Genomic DNA, 14,475 nt, shown 5'->3' on the forward strand with positions numbered 1-14,475 from the left:
ACACAAAAGGAACATTTGGAAGTATATAACTACTAACTTTATTGCCCTGTATAATTGTGCATATGTGAGATATCGCAGCTGAAAATGGAAAACATTGAAACATTTTCAAAATTTTCAGCATTTGCAAGTTTTTTAATAAATTTACACAAGTTATATCAGTCTAATTTTACCTTCTCAGTAAAGTACAACATGTCACGAAAAAACAATATCAGAATTGCTTGGATGCCTAATACTTTTACAGAATTATTAATTGATAAAGTCACACAGGGCAAATTTCCAAAATTTGGCTTTGTCATTAAGGTCCAAAACAGGCTGGTCACTAAGGGGTTAAAAACGATCCTATTCACTACACAGCATGGAGTCCAAAAATTGAACACTTTAATTTTTAGACTCCACGCTGTGTAGGGATTAAAAATAAATAAATCTTTAGTTACTTTAGTCCCCCCTGGTGTCCACGTACCTACACAGACCGCTGCCGCTCCACACTGTTCTTGTCTCGCTGCCCCCGCCTTCCAGGTTAGTGTTACAGACCTAGGAAGAAGGCGGGGCTTGTGGTTTAGGAGCGTGTGGGCGGGTACAGGGTGGGTAGATGTGAGTGCATCACTCACGTCTCCCCTCCCAGTACCCGCCCACACTCTCCTAAGCCACAAGCCCCGCCTTCTTCCTAGGTCTGTAACACTAACCTGGGAGGCAGGGGCAGTGAGGCAAGAAGAGGAGCGAGAATAGAGGGGAGCGGCAGCAATCTGTGCAGGTAAGTGTTTGCTACTAAAGATGTTAGCTAGCTAACATTGTTAGCTTTTCCCACAATGCTTGGCCAGTAGCAAAACATTGTGGGAAATAATCTCCGACCTCGATCCCGCCTAAAAAGATCAGGACCAGAATTCCGATCGCGATAATGAAATTTACTCAATCCCCGATCGGCATCCGATCTTTTCCGATCCCAATCGCTCAACCCTAATAATCACCTATATAGCCATTATAGCAGTTTATGAGGAAAACACAGTGAAGTGACAATACAAAAGGAAATAGGCTTCTGCTAGAGAAATAGGCATCTGTGTTTTATTAGCAGAAACATCTTGAAAGCGTTATATACAGGGTTTGGACAAGATCACACAAACAGCCCTGTGTATACATAGCTACTTTCAATTCTACCTGACACACATCCCATCCCCTTCTTTTCTCACTCAGGGAGACTATACCACTGTTGATAAACTTTATTTCTTGTGCTATTGTAAAAATATGGACATTTGATAATGGTACATGATAAATCAGAATGGTAGTTGGTGCGATCTGCAATTCAAGAGCAAATGCTATTCATAGATATTAGATGTATGTAAACCCTTAAAGTGTATGTATACATTCCCATTTTTATGGTACAACATGATTATATTATTCACAAGAAAAAAGTTCATAACTATAAAAGCTTATTTAAAATGGCAAAACAATAAAAATACTAAAGTCTATATAAATATACTACTTGTTTTGGCTTAACAATAGAACCATAAATCTTCTGTTTCAGGGGCCATTCCTCCCGACTGGAATGGTAAACCCATTATTGTCAGTGAACCAGTCTCTGCACATGTGAAGTCCCATAATGATGTGCATCTTCACTGCTATGCTTTGGGACTCCCAGCCCCTGAATACCAGTGGTACCACAATGGCTTGTGCCTGCCTCATAGAACAGAGAAGAAAATGAAGGTGAGAATGTGAAATAAAACATCGAAAGCCTTATGTTCTACAGGGTTTGTTAAGCAATAAACTTCCATTAAAAATCCATTTAACTGATGTGCTTTAGATTCTTTAGGAGATGGTTACATGGCACATAATAAATAGGTAGCACACCAGAAAATAAGCATATTAGTAATAAACATAACCAGACCACTGTTACATAACGTTTACATAACCAGACTGCTGTAATAGGGGAAGTTCCAGAGTACACAGCCAGACTACTCGTAAAGGGGGGCCCCAAATTACACGGTCAGAAAACAGTTATAAAAGGGAGATCCAGACTATACAGCCAGACTACTGTTATAGAGGATAGTTCAGACAACACAATTACACTGCTTTTATAGAAGGAGGTCCAGATTATGCAGGCTAATGTAATAGGGGCGTTGCAGAATACAGAGCCACGCACATCTTTTCCAGACTATGCCAGGTCCAGACGATGCTGCCAAATGAATACTAAAGGGAGCAGTTCAGATTACACAGTCAGGCTATGATGAGGTTTAATGCACAAAATAATGACATATTTAGAAACGCCAAGAGTCAAAGCATAGTATTAATGTTCATATCTCATCCTAGATCAAATCAGTAAGGCAAAGAGATAGCGGAAGTTACTTGTGCCATGTGTCAAATGTCCATGGAGAAATCTGGAGTGAAGCAGCAGAACTCATAATAGGTAAATAACCAGTTCCTTTGGATGAGCTCTAGGATAGATGGTCTTGTAGCTTTATTCAAAGTACCCTTTCCTGTATTTCAGAAGATGACATCATTCTCCAAGCTTCTCCGCAGCCTTCAATATGTCCAGGTAATTATATACAAAGGTATTGCTGCCTTAGACTTTTTAACCATAGCTTGAACATACAGTGTTCGGGAGTATTTAAAATACATTTAATTAAAATAGTATTTAAAATACTCTTCACGTATTTGTATTTTGTAATTAAAATATTTTTTCTATTCAGTATTTTGTATTTGTAAGTAAAAAACTTTTAGGAAGTATTTTAAGTATTTTAATTACTGTCTAAATTGAAAACAAATGTTGGAATTTAAATAACCCGCCTCACCGCACTTAAAAAAAAAAACAGCATGAGTCACGTCATCACTCTCGTTTCTCGTATCTCATGCGAGGTGCTACCAGAGGAGGGAAAATTCCAGCGCGTTCCGGCAACGCAAGTCTGGCTTGTAGTGAAGCGTGATTTATTTTTTGTTTTTAATCATCCCGATCGCGTAATCCATTCCATAAAATTACTTTAAAAATTGAGGAAAATCGTAATACCAGTGAAAGGGACGCAACTGACAATGATTCAGATCTCGAAGACCCATTTTGGTTGGAACTTTTTTCAAAATTAATAAGACTAAATCCGAAGCGGCAGGACAAAAACTGTATGCTTACTGCAAGGCCTGTCCAAACAAGTTCATCACGGGTCAAATAATCTTAACGTCCAACTTCCTTAAGCATTTAAGGGTAACTTATTTAATTACATCATAGTTTGGTTTTTATTTTACAATCCCCAACCCCGCAATTTTTTAAAACCGGACGTACAGTTTAGGGGTGCGTGAGTTGAAAGTGATAAAAGCCTTTTCCTTTTTTTTTTTTTTTTTTTTTTTTTTTTTTGGACGATTTATTTTTCAACCACACTATTAAAAGTTAAAATAAAATGCCGATTTAAAATGAAAAATTAAATATAATTATTAGAGATGAGCGAACACTAAAATGTTCGAGGTTCGAAATTCGATTCGAACAGCCGCTCACTGTTCGAGTGTTCGAATGGGTTTCGAACCCCATTATAGTCTATGGGGAACATAAACTCGTTAAGGGGGAAACCCAAATTCGTGTCTGGAGGGTCACCAAGTCCACTATGACACCCCAGGAAATGATACCAACACCCTGGAATGACACTGGGACAGCAGGGGAAGCATGTCTGGGGGCATAAAAGTCACTTTATTTCATGGAAATCCCTGTCAGTTTGCGATTTTCGCAAGCTAACTTTTCCCCATAGAAATGCATTGGCCAGTGCTGATTGGCCAGAGTACGGAACTCGACCAATCAGCGCTGGCTCTGCTGGAGGAGGCGGAGTCTAAGATCGCTCCACACCAGTCTCCATTCAGGTCCGACCTTAGACTCCGCCTCCTCCAGCAGAGCCAGCGCTGATTGGCCGAATTCCGTACTCTGGCCAATCAGCGCTGGCCAATGCATTCTATTAGCCCGATGAAGTAGAGCTGAATGTGTGTGCTAAGCACACACATTCAGCACTGCTTCATCACGCCAATACAATGCATTAGCCAGTGCTGATTGGCCAGAGTACGGAATTCGGCCAATCAGCGCTGGCTCTGCTGGAGGAGGCGGAGTCTAAGGTCGGACCTGAATGGAGACTGGTGTGGAGCGATCTTAGACTCCGCCTCCTCCAGCAGAGCCAGCGCTGATTGGCCAGAGTACGGAATTCGGCCAATCAGCGCTGGCCAATGCATTCTATTAGCCCGATGAAGTAGAGCTGAATGTGTGTGCTAAGCACACACATTCAGCACTGCTTCATCACGCCAATACAATGCATTAGCCAGTGCTGATTGGCCAGAGTACGGAATTCGGCCAATCAGCGCTGGCTCTGCTGGAGGAGGCGGAGTCTAAGGTCGGACCTGAATGGAGACTGGTGTGGAGCGATCTTAGACTCCGCCTCCTCCAGCAGAGCCAGCGCTGATTGGCCGAATTCCGTACTCTGGCCAATCAGCACTGGCTAATGCATTGTATTGGCGTGATGAAGCAGTGCTGAATGTGTGTGCTTAGCACACACATTCAGCTCTACTTCATCGGGCTAATAGAATGCATTGGCCAATCAGCGCTGGCCAATGCATTCTATTAGCGTGAACTGAGTTTGCACAGGGGTTCTAGTGCACCCTCGGCTCTGCTACATCAGATTGCTACATCTGATGTAGCAGTGCCGAGTGTGCATCAGATGTGTAGTTGAGCAAAACTGACTCAGCACTGCTAAGTCTTTGCATTCGCATAGGAATGCATTGGCCAGCCTTCGGCCAATCAGCGCTGGCTCTGCTGGAGGAGGCGGAGTCTAAGGTCGGACCTGAATGGAGACTGGTGTGGAGCGATCTTAGACTCCGCCTCCTCCAGCAGAGCCAGCGCTGATTGGTCGAGTTCCGTACTCTGGCCAATCAGCGCTGGCCAATGCATTCTATTAGCCCGATGAAGTAGAGCTGAATGTGTGTGCTTAGCACACACATTCAGCTCTACTTCATCAGGCTAATAGAATACATTGGCCAATCAGCGCTGGCCAATGCATTCTATTAGCTTGATGAAGCAGAGTGTGCACAAGGGTTCAAGCGCACCCTCGGCTCTGATGTAGCAGAGCTGAGGGTGCACAAGGGTTCAAGTGCACCCTCGGCTCTCCTACATCAGAGCAGAGGGTGCGCTTGAACCCTTGTGCAGCCTCGGCTCTGCTACATCAGAGCCGAGGGTGCGCTTGAACCCTTGTGCACACTCTGCTTCATCAAGCTAATAGAATGCATTGGCCAGCACTGATTGGCCAGAGTACGGAATTCGGCCAATCAGCGCTGGCCAATGCATCCCTATGGGAAAAAGTTTATCTCACAAAAATCACAATTACACACCCGATAGAGCCCCAAAAAGTTATTTTTAATAACATTCCCCCCTAAATAAAGGTTATCCCTAGCTATCCCTGCCTGTACAGCTATCCCTGTCTCATAGTCACAAAGTTCACATTCTCATATGACCCGGATTTGAAATCCACTATTCGTCTAAAATGGAGGTCACCTGATTTCGGCAGCCAATGACTTTTTCCAATTTTTTTCAATGCCCCCGGTGTCGTAGTTCCTGTCCCACCTCCCCTGCGCTGTTATTGGTGCAAAAAAGGCGCCAGGGAAGGTGGGAGGGGAATCGAATTTTGGCGCACTTTACCACGCGGTGTTCAATTCGAACATGGCGAACACCCTGATATCCGATCGAACATGTGTTCGATAGAACACTGTTCGCTCATCTCTAATAATTATATAAAATATAAAAAACAAAATTAATATCCTTTTTTAAAACAAGAAGAATACTTTCAAAGTATTTTCTCATGTGTCCCGAGATTCACGAGCATTGACGAGAATCTCGCCCACGCTGCGTTAACTTGTTAATTTATTAATGATAAAAATGAACAATTTCTACATTTTTAACATGTTATTTACTTGTTTTTTTAAAAAGTATCCGATCGGGAATATATTACTGTATGATTATGTCATGAAATACAGTAAATTAGGTTCTTTTGCATATTTTTCCGGCATATTTTTTTTCAGGTTTCTTGAATGCACATTTTGCGCTTTTCAGGGATCGGGATAGTGTTGGGAGTCGGACTGCAGTAAATGTGGTTTTAACCGCAGCTATTTATTATTTTTTGACGCTCATACTTGAAATTTATATATCACTCTCCTGAGGAGTTAAACACGAAACGCGTAGAGAGGGACAGACCGCAATATCAAGTGATAGGTCCTGGCTAAAAACAGCTCCGGGGCTTTCTATGCCTAACTAATGCAGTCCAATATCAACCTCCTTAACTAGAGAGATTCCCCAACGATTTAGGGGTTTGCAATAGAGAACTCTCAGTGGGTTGTTAGATTCATGAGGAGTTACGGGGTATATTTGTACATCAACCCTTAAATGAATGCAAGGGTTACAATGTATTCCTGTTGGATTTACTAAATACTTACCGACCACTTGATCACAGGTGCAGGGCTGCGTGCAGGCTTAACTGAGTGTCAGAGGGGATACGGAGTGGGGGTCTCATATAAGTTCTACTGTTAGTATATCGCCAGTGATGTAGTACAGGCAATAACATAGAACTGATTAGGAACACCCGTACCCTCCCCTCATGTAATACTGTATTCTAAACGGAGGGCTAGGAGTGTGGAGACTACATAATCCCTACCCTTTGTTTTTCTTAGTTTTTATTTTAATTATTGAGGGGGAACGAGCTTTGGATATTTTATTGAGATTATTAAAAGTTATGTTTTAGCGTATTTGTACTTCAGGAGTACCTTTTCATGTGTTACCTATTTAATATTTGTATTTAAAATACTACAGTCATAAGTATTTTGTATTTAAAATACTTTCCCAAAGTATTTTCCCGCACACTGCTTGTATATATGCCATAAATGTTTAAGGTGAAAATACCCCTTTAAGTTATTCTCATAAAGATTATATTGGTGTACAGACCTATGGAGCTTAACCACTTTGGAACACCATGACATAACTGTAGGCCATTGTCTGCAATTCCTAACGATTTCACAATGTACAGTTATGTTTGTTTGTCAATCAATCAAGTTGTCATGGACTGGCAGTGGTGTTCCTCTTTAAATTCATAAGATCTAATGGCCCTATGGCAATGGAGTGTTTCCATACTCATGGACTGTGTGTGGACTCAAATGGTCACAGATGTAACTGGAGAACTGTAGACCGTTAAGCACAAGATGGCAATAAACTTGAAAGTTACAGAGGGGAGGATAAATTAAAACTGTCTATCTTTTAGACAATGCAAAGTTAGACTAAAGAGTCTTTGGCTAAGACCCCACGGGAAGATCCGCAGTGCTAAAGCGCTGTGGGAAAAACTACAGCAGGAATGCATCACGGTTCTAGAAAGTTCGCTGAGTTTTTCTCTGCAGACTTTCTGTTACAATTATATCTATGTGGAAGCCGCCGCCGTTTCCATAGATAAAATTGACATGCGGCAATTTCCAAAAACGCCCCAGTTTTGGAAATCGCAGCATGTCCATGCTGCAGTTTTTACCGCAAAATGGGCATGGGATTCACTTTTCAATTACTGTAAAACACAGCAATTTTTCCCGCAGAGTAACGCAGCGCGCATTGTGCTCCAAATACACATGTAAATATACACGTGTAAAATCCAGTAAACCATTGAGTTAAATGACTTTAAGTATAATGCGCGTTATAGGATTTTATACGTGCATTTTTACATGTATATCTGGAGCACAATGTGCGCTGTGTTACTCCATGTAAACGGCCCCTTAAACTGCACAAGGTTTCCCAAAGTGTCTAATGCTGTATGAAAATCTGGGATAATTTTAGATTGTCTAATATAACTTTACACCACTTTATTAGTTGGCTTGGTTTCCAACTACATTTTGGCACATGGCTGAAATTTGGCATAGTATATCAAGCTACACGCCCTTTTCAACAAGCCCCGCATATGTTGTATGAAGCAATTAAACTGTTAGAAAGTGTCTAAAACACATAGAAAATGAGGTGTAGAGCATGTATAGTGCCAATTACACCAGAATTCTGGTACATATTACCTTATCTGCCCCAGTGTTCTCAAGTGAGACAACTAGTGTATTGTTTTCTGACTTGCAGCAGGTGAGCTGACCCCCACCATTGAGGACAGACTATAAATGCAGCTCAGACTGGAGCTTTATCACTTTAATAGCAGTCACATATGCTAGCTAACAGTAAGCTTGCATTCTCCAAAACTTTAAAACCTATATTATATTCCAGAGCTCCATTCACTATGTTGCACAAGAGCTGCAATCTCTAAACTCTATGTATTGCTTTAAAGGGAGACTACCATGTCCCTCAAGCACATTTTAACTGCTTTCACCATGCTACAGAACACATTAGAGTTATAAACAATGTACCTATGTATGTCATGTAGTCTTGTGAGAATGAGGCAATTGGTGCACTGGGGGCGGGCTTCAGCTTTTTGGAGCTCTGCTCTTGCTGCTTGTAGACTGTTTCGGCTAGAGCTATATGGTGATTTTGACCACTACTCCCATCATGCAACCAGAGATTGCCCTGCTGCCCTGCAAATCTTTCACTAATGTTAGTGAATGGAGTTGCATTGTGACCACAAAGGTGCAGTGACCATGACAAGCAAAGTCAGATCATTCTGACCTAGCCTTAAAGTGCCAACTGGAAAGTCTGGGCTACTAAAATACAGGGTACAAATAAAAAAAGATTGCAAGATTAGGAATGCAATATATAGTATTTACAAGGTCCCTCAACTTTTTAAATAATTTATATATAAGCTCTAACAAGTTGCTGAAATGTAGATGAAAGTTTAAGTTGTATTTCAGTTCCTCACCATCTAGGTGATCCTTACTTACTGTCAGCTAGTAGTAACATTATTGCTTACATCCAGGTGTAAACCTATGCAGACCTAATACTGCTTATAGCTGATGTCATGGTACAGTATATTCAGTTTAGACAATCCATGGTGATTAAGCTTCATTGACATAACTTTCGACAAACTGAAGTATTAGTAGCTTTTGATTCCCATGTAGTTACAGTCCTATGAAAAAGTTTGGGCACCCCTATTAATCTTAATCATTTTTTGTTCTAAATATTTTGGTGTTTGCAACAGCCATTTCAGTTTGATATATCTAATAACTGATGGACACAGTAATATTTCAGGATTGAAATGAGGTTTATTGTACTAACAGAAAATGTGCAATATGCATTCAACCAAAATTTGACCGGTGCAAAAGTATGGGCAGCCTTATCATTTTATTGATTTGAATTCCCCTAACTACTTTTTACTGACCTACTGAAGCACAAAATTGGTTTTGTAACCTCAGTGAGCTTTGAACTTCATAGCCAGATGTATCCAATCATAAGAAAAGGTATTTAAGGTGGCCAATTGCAAGTTGATCTCCTATTTGAATCTCCTCTGAAGAGTGGCATCATGGGCTACTCAAAACAACTCTCAAATGATCTGAAAACAAAGATTGTTCAACATAGTTGTTCAGGGGAAGGATACAAAAAGTTGTCTCAGAGATTTAACCTGTCAGTTTCCACTGTGAGGAACATAGTAAGGAAATGGAAGACCACAGGGACAGTTCTTGTTAAGCCCAGAAGTGGCAGGCCAAGAAAAATATCAGAAAGGCAGAGAAGAAGAATGGTGAGAACAGTCAAGGACAATCCACAGACCACCTCCAAAGAGCTGCAGCATCATCTTGCTGCAGATGGTGTCACTGTGCATCGGTCAACTATACAGCGCACTTTGCACAAATAGAAGCTGTATGGGAGAGTGATGAGAAAGAAGCCGTTTCTGCACGTACGCCACAAATAGAGTTGCCTGAGGTATGAAAAAGCACATATGGACAAGCCAGCTTCATTTTGGAAACAAAAATTGAGTTGTTTGGTTATAAAAAAAAGGCGTTATGCATGGCGTCCAAAAAGAAACAGCATTCCAAGAAAAACACATGCTACCCACTGTAAAATTTGGTGGAGGTTCCATCATGCTTTGGGGCTGTGTGGCCAATGCCGGCATCGGGAATCTTGTTAAAGTTGAGGGTCGCATGGATTCCACTCAGTATCAGCAGATTCTTGAGAATAATGTTCAAGAATCAGTGACGAAGTTGAAGTTACGCCGGGGATGGATATTTCAGCAAGACAATGATCCAAAACACCGCTCCAAATCCTCAGGCATTCATGCAGAGGAACAATTACAATGTTCTGGAATGGCCATCCCAGTCCCCAGACCTGAATATCATTGAACATCTGTGGGATGATTTGAAGCGGGCTGTCCATGCTCGGCGACCATCTAACTTAACTGAACTTGAATTGTTTGTCCAAAATACCTTTATCCAGGATCCAGGAACTGATTAAAAGCTACAGGAAGCGACTAGAGGCTGTTATCTTTGCAAAAGGAGGATCTACTAAATATTAATGTCACTTTTCTGTTGAGGTGCCCATACTTTTGCACCGGTCAAATTTTGGTTTAATGCATATTGCGCATTTTCTGTTAGTACAATAAACCTCATTTCAATCCTGAAATATTACTGTGTCCATCAGTTATTAGATATATCAAACTGAAATGGCTGTTGCAAATACCAAAATATTTAGAACTAAAAATGATTAAGATTAATAGGGGTGCCCAAACTTTTTCATAGGACTGTACATAATACTATTTTGTTTTTACAGGACTTGCTCCTGGACATAGGTACTTTGGTGAGTATTATTTTCAAAAGCTTTGACACATGCACTAAGGCACATGCATATTGTATTTGATGTTTAAATTTAACATATGCACCTAGAAAGCTCCGGACCAGGGGCAGATTAAGAGTACCTTGGCCCCCAGGCTGTTCAGGAAACAGGCCTCTCTCCCATTCACACCAAAAATCCCTGGGACAGAATAGTGTCCCATAGTGTCCTCCACACAGTATAATGTCCCATAGCAGCCATCCACGCAGTATAATGTCTCCTAGTGGACCCCACTAAGTATAATGTCCAATAGTGTCCCCTCCACGCAGTATAATATCTCATGGTGGCCCCCACAAAGTATAATGTCCAATAGTGTCCCATTCACACAGTATATTGTCCCATAGTGGCCACATACATAGGAATGATGAAACTGGTCCTTATTACAAATTTTTGGGGTTTGCCACCTATAAACTACTATTTCAATCTGGGGACCATGGGAGATGAGTAAATATAACTCACTTCCCCTGGATTCCAGGACACGGACCCCAAGCTCTACCGGCATCCTGAATGACATCAGAGACCGCTGAGGTCTGAAGAGACCCTAGAGTTTAATAATATATGTTCTTGTTAGGATGTGGTCAGTCCGAACAAAACCTCTAGGATAATCTTACCAATATTTGCGACATGAATCTCGCAGGATTTGCCCATCAAATACTCACCTCCAGTAGACTCCTGTGACCCACAACAGTAATCAACTCTATTGGCAGATACAAGATTGGATTATAATGGGGCAAATGGTCAGCTGCTTGCTGCTGGGCGGCTTTGTCTCCTCGAGCCCCGGACAATCACACAGTTCACCCTCCCTGGTCCAAGCACATACATTAAATGGACTCATGGACCCCCATTTATCTGACAGAAGCTAGGAAAGCCTCCATTCAGGTGATACTCTTCAGGGAATTCTTGCTCCATTTTCTTGCTGCATTCTTTTCTATGCAGTGGTCTTCAGTTGGAAAAAAAGAAAATGGTTGCCACATGGGACAGTTATACATTTTTACATGTGTGCCAATAGGGGAGGGATGCCAGTCACTAGGATGTGAATAACTTATTTTATATTTGCAAGTAAACTTATAGAAACAGAATGCTATTCCTGAAGATAAGTGTCAGCCCTAAATATATAAACTGTACAATAGAGCTCATATATTTTGTTTGTGACATTATAGCAACTGGAAAAGTAGCACTATTGATCGGCAACAATGGTTACCTGAATCACCCCAATCTGCTTGCCCCTATGGTGGACGTGTTTGAGCTGTCTGTCCTTCTCCGAAAACTGGGCTTCTGTGTAATATCACTTGTAGACCTGACACGCGAAGAAATGTTGATATCCATCAGACACTTTCTGCAGCTTCTGGATAAAGGTGTTTATGGTGAGTTTATGGATTATATGTAGCATTATTGATAGTCACCTGATCAGCATTACTGAAAAACAGAGTTGATAGAGAAACTCTTTTCCTAACCTCTTAGCTTCTGTCGTGCTACTGGTGTGGATATATATCTCCCTTCCAGGAACGTTTGCATCATTGGCTAATAATACACAGAATTAGCTACTGCCAGTCTTCAGTGACCTTGTAATAAAGGTCGAGAATTGGTGCTCAGTGCAGAATTAACAGCGTGATCTGTGTTCTTTTCTAATACTTGTTTGCATTAAACATATATTAGACGACTTGTCTACTCCTTTCCTATGGGCTGTATAAACTTTCACAGGGCTTTCCACAGCAATTTACTAAAAATGTGCAAGGGAAACAGCTTGACAGTCATGACACATTTTACCTGCAAAGTATACAAAGAATGGTAAGGCAATAGGATGAGACATCAGCATTCAGTTCCTCTATCCCATGAACCTGTTATGCAATAATATGAACCAGCATTGACATGAGGCTTTATTTTGATATGAGATCCCTTCTGCTTTGAATGTGGATATGCATGAGGAGCAAAATAATATGACTTAGATTTTGCACTATTTAGTAGTTTTCCTCTCTACAGACTCCATCTGTAATTTGTAGTCCTCACTGAGCTGGTGGATAGAGACTAGTGGCCCATATACTGCACACAGTAAGTAGAATAGAATCTGCTCCCTGTTTTAGTGTCGCTCACTCAGAAACAACTCCAGGATCATGCAGGACATAAATAATGAAGTACTGACCTGCACAGATGTACCGTATTTTTCGGACTATAAGATGCACTTTTTTTCCCCAAAATTTGGGGGGAAAAGAAGGGTGCATCTTATAGGCCGAATGTGGCGCCTGGCATCCGCTGTAATAGAGAGGCGGAAGCCGGCAAGTGATAGACGCCATTACAGGTGCCGGGGCCTGCGACATCGCTGCGCTCCTCTGCCCTGCATGAAGCCAGCAGCGGGAGGAGTGATGCTATTCCGCTCCTCCGTCCCCCCGCCGCTGGCTTCATGCAGGGCAGGGCAGCGATGTCTCAGGCCCTGGCGTCTATCCCTCCCCGGCATCCGCCTCTCTAGTACAGCGGATGCCGGGTCAGTATCAGCGGCCCCTTCTCCCCCGGGGCCGGTCCCCACCGGCCCCGTACCTATAAAGTTGCAGGCCGGCTCCTGCGCGGCGATATCGCAGGAGCCGACCTGTTCGAGTGAGAGCCGGGAGCCTAATGAGGCTCCCAGGCCTGTCACTGCTATATATTAGTATTGCGGCTGGGTCTATGACCAGCCGTAATACTAATACACAGAATGTCCCATAGACGGCAATACAGTTGTATTGCCGTCTATGGGACTTGCAATCAAGTGACCGCAGGCTCAAGCCCCGGGGGGGGGGGGGAATAAAATAGTAAAAAAAAAAAAAAAAAAGCTTTAAAAATATATAATAAAAATATGAAATAAATAAAGGTTCTAAATCACCTCCTGTCCCTAGAATATATATATAAAAGTAGAAAATCATATATCATAAACCACCGTTTTTTTTTTCAATAAAAGGTGATCTAAGCAATAGATATTCCCCAAAATGGTATAACTAAAAAGTACTTCTGGACCCGCAAAAAAAAAACACTCTATGCATCCCTGTACAGCTGCAGGGTCACCTGTCAATGTGGCCTTGCAGCTGTTGCAAAACTACAACTCTCATACATTAAATATTTTACCAGTTTTTGCTTCAAAAAATTTTTTCCCTATTTTCCTCCTCTAAAACCTAGGTGCGTCTTATAGTCCGAAAAATACGGTAAATACAGCACTTGGGTTGTGATGGTTTTTTTTTTGTTTTGTTTTGTTTTTTACCCATTCAAATGAATGGGGTTTTTTTTGTTTTTTTACGTAGATTGTGAGCCCCATATGGGGATCACAATGTACATTTATTTCCTATCAGTATTTATTTGTAGAATGGGAGGAAATCCACGCAAACACGGGGAGAATATACAAACTCCTTGCAGATGCTGTTCCTGGTGGGATTTGAACCCAGGCCCCCAGCGCTGCAGTGCTGGCCACTGAGCCACCGTATTGCCTCGGGTTGTGATAGCTTGTATTTAGATGCAGCATCATCACTGTCTTTTCTTCTGTCATCCTCAGCTCCTTCTGACTTTGCCCCTTACCACAAACTTCTATCCACAAACTGCCCCTCCCAGATAGGTTCTGGGCTGCTGGTTGGAGCAGGGGCCTTGCAGATTTAACTCACTGATTAAGAGCTAACTCTGTCTGTATTTTCCTCCCCACTATCATTTTCTGGTTACGCCTCCCCCCTCCTGCTAACCACCTCTCATCCTCCCTACCAGTTGCTCTCAGATGCCTCCCTTTCCTACTCCCCCCA

The 14,475-nt window shown here is 41.8% G+C and overlaps 1 protein-coding gene across 2 annotated transcripts in view; it reads left to right on the forward strand.

Moving 5' to 3' along the window:
* Positions 1 to 14,475, forward strand: part of LOC142203211 (mucosa-associated lymphoid tissue lymphoma translocation protein 1-like) — a 63,023-nt gene that overhangs the window by 22,123 nt on the left and 26,425 nt on the right. The window contains exons 5-9 of one of the 2 annotated variants that reach the window (XM_075273756.1): positions 1,520 to 1,698; positions 2,302 to 2,398; positions 2,480 to 2,527; positions 10,664 to 10,690; positions 11,884 to 12,087. In XM_075273756.1, the coding sequence (XP_075129857.1) occupies positions 1,520 to 1,698; positions 2,302 to 2,398; positions 2,480 to 2,527; positions 10,664 to 10,690; positions 11,884 to 12,087 (555 nt within the window). The remainder of the gene's footprint in view (positions 1 to 1,519; positions 1,699 to 2,301; positions 2,399 to 2,479; positions 2,528 to 10,663; positions 10,691 to 11,883; positions 12,088 to 14,475) is intronic. The other variant, XM_075273757.1, reaches the window with a different exon arrangement.

Source organism: Leptodactylus fuscus, chromosome 5, assembly GCF_031893055.1.
Source record: "Leptodactylus fuscus isolate aLepFus1 chromosome 5, aLepFus1.hap2, whole genome shotgun sequence".
Classification (NCBI taxonomy): domain Eukaryota; kingdom Metazoa; phylum Chordata; class Amphibia; order Anura; family Leptodactylidae; genus Leptodactylus; species Leptodactylus fuscus.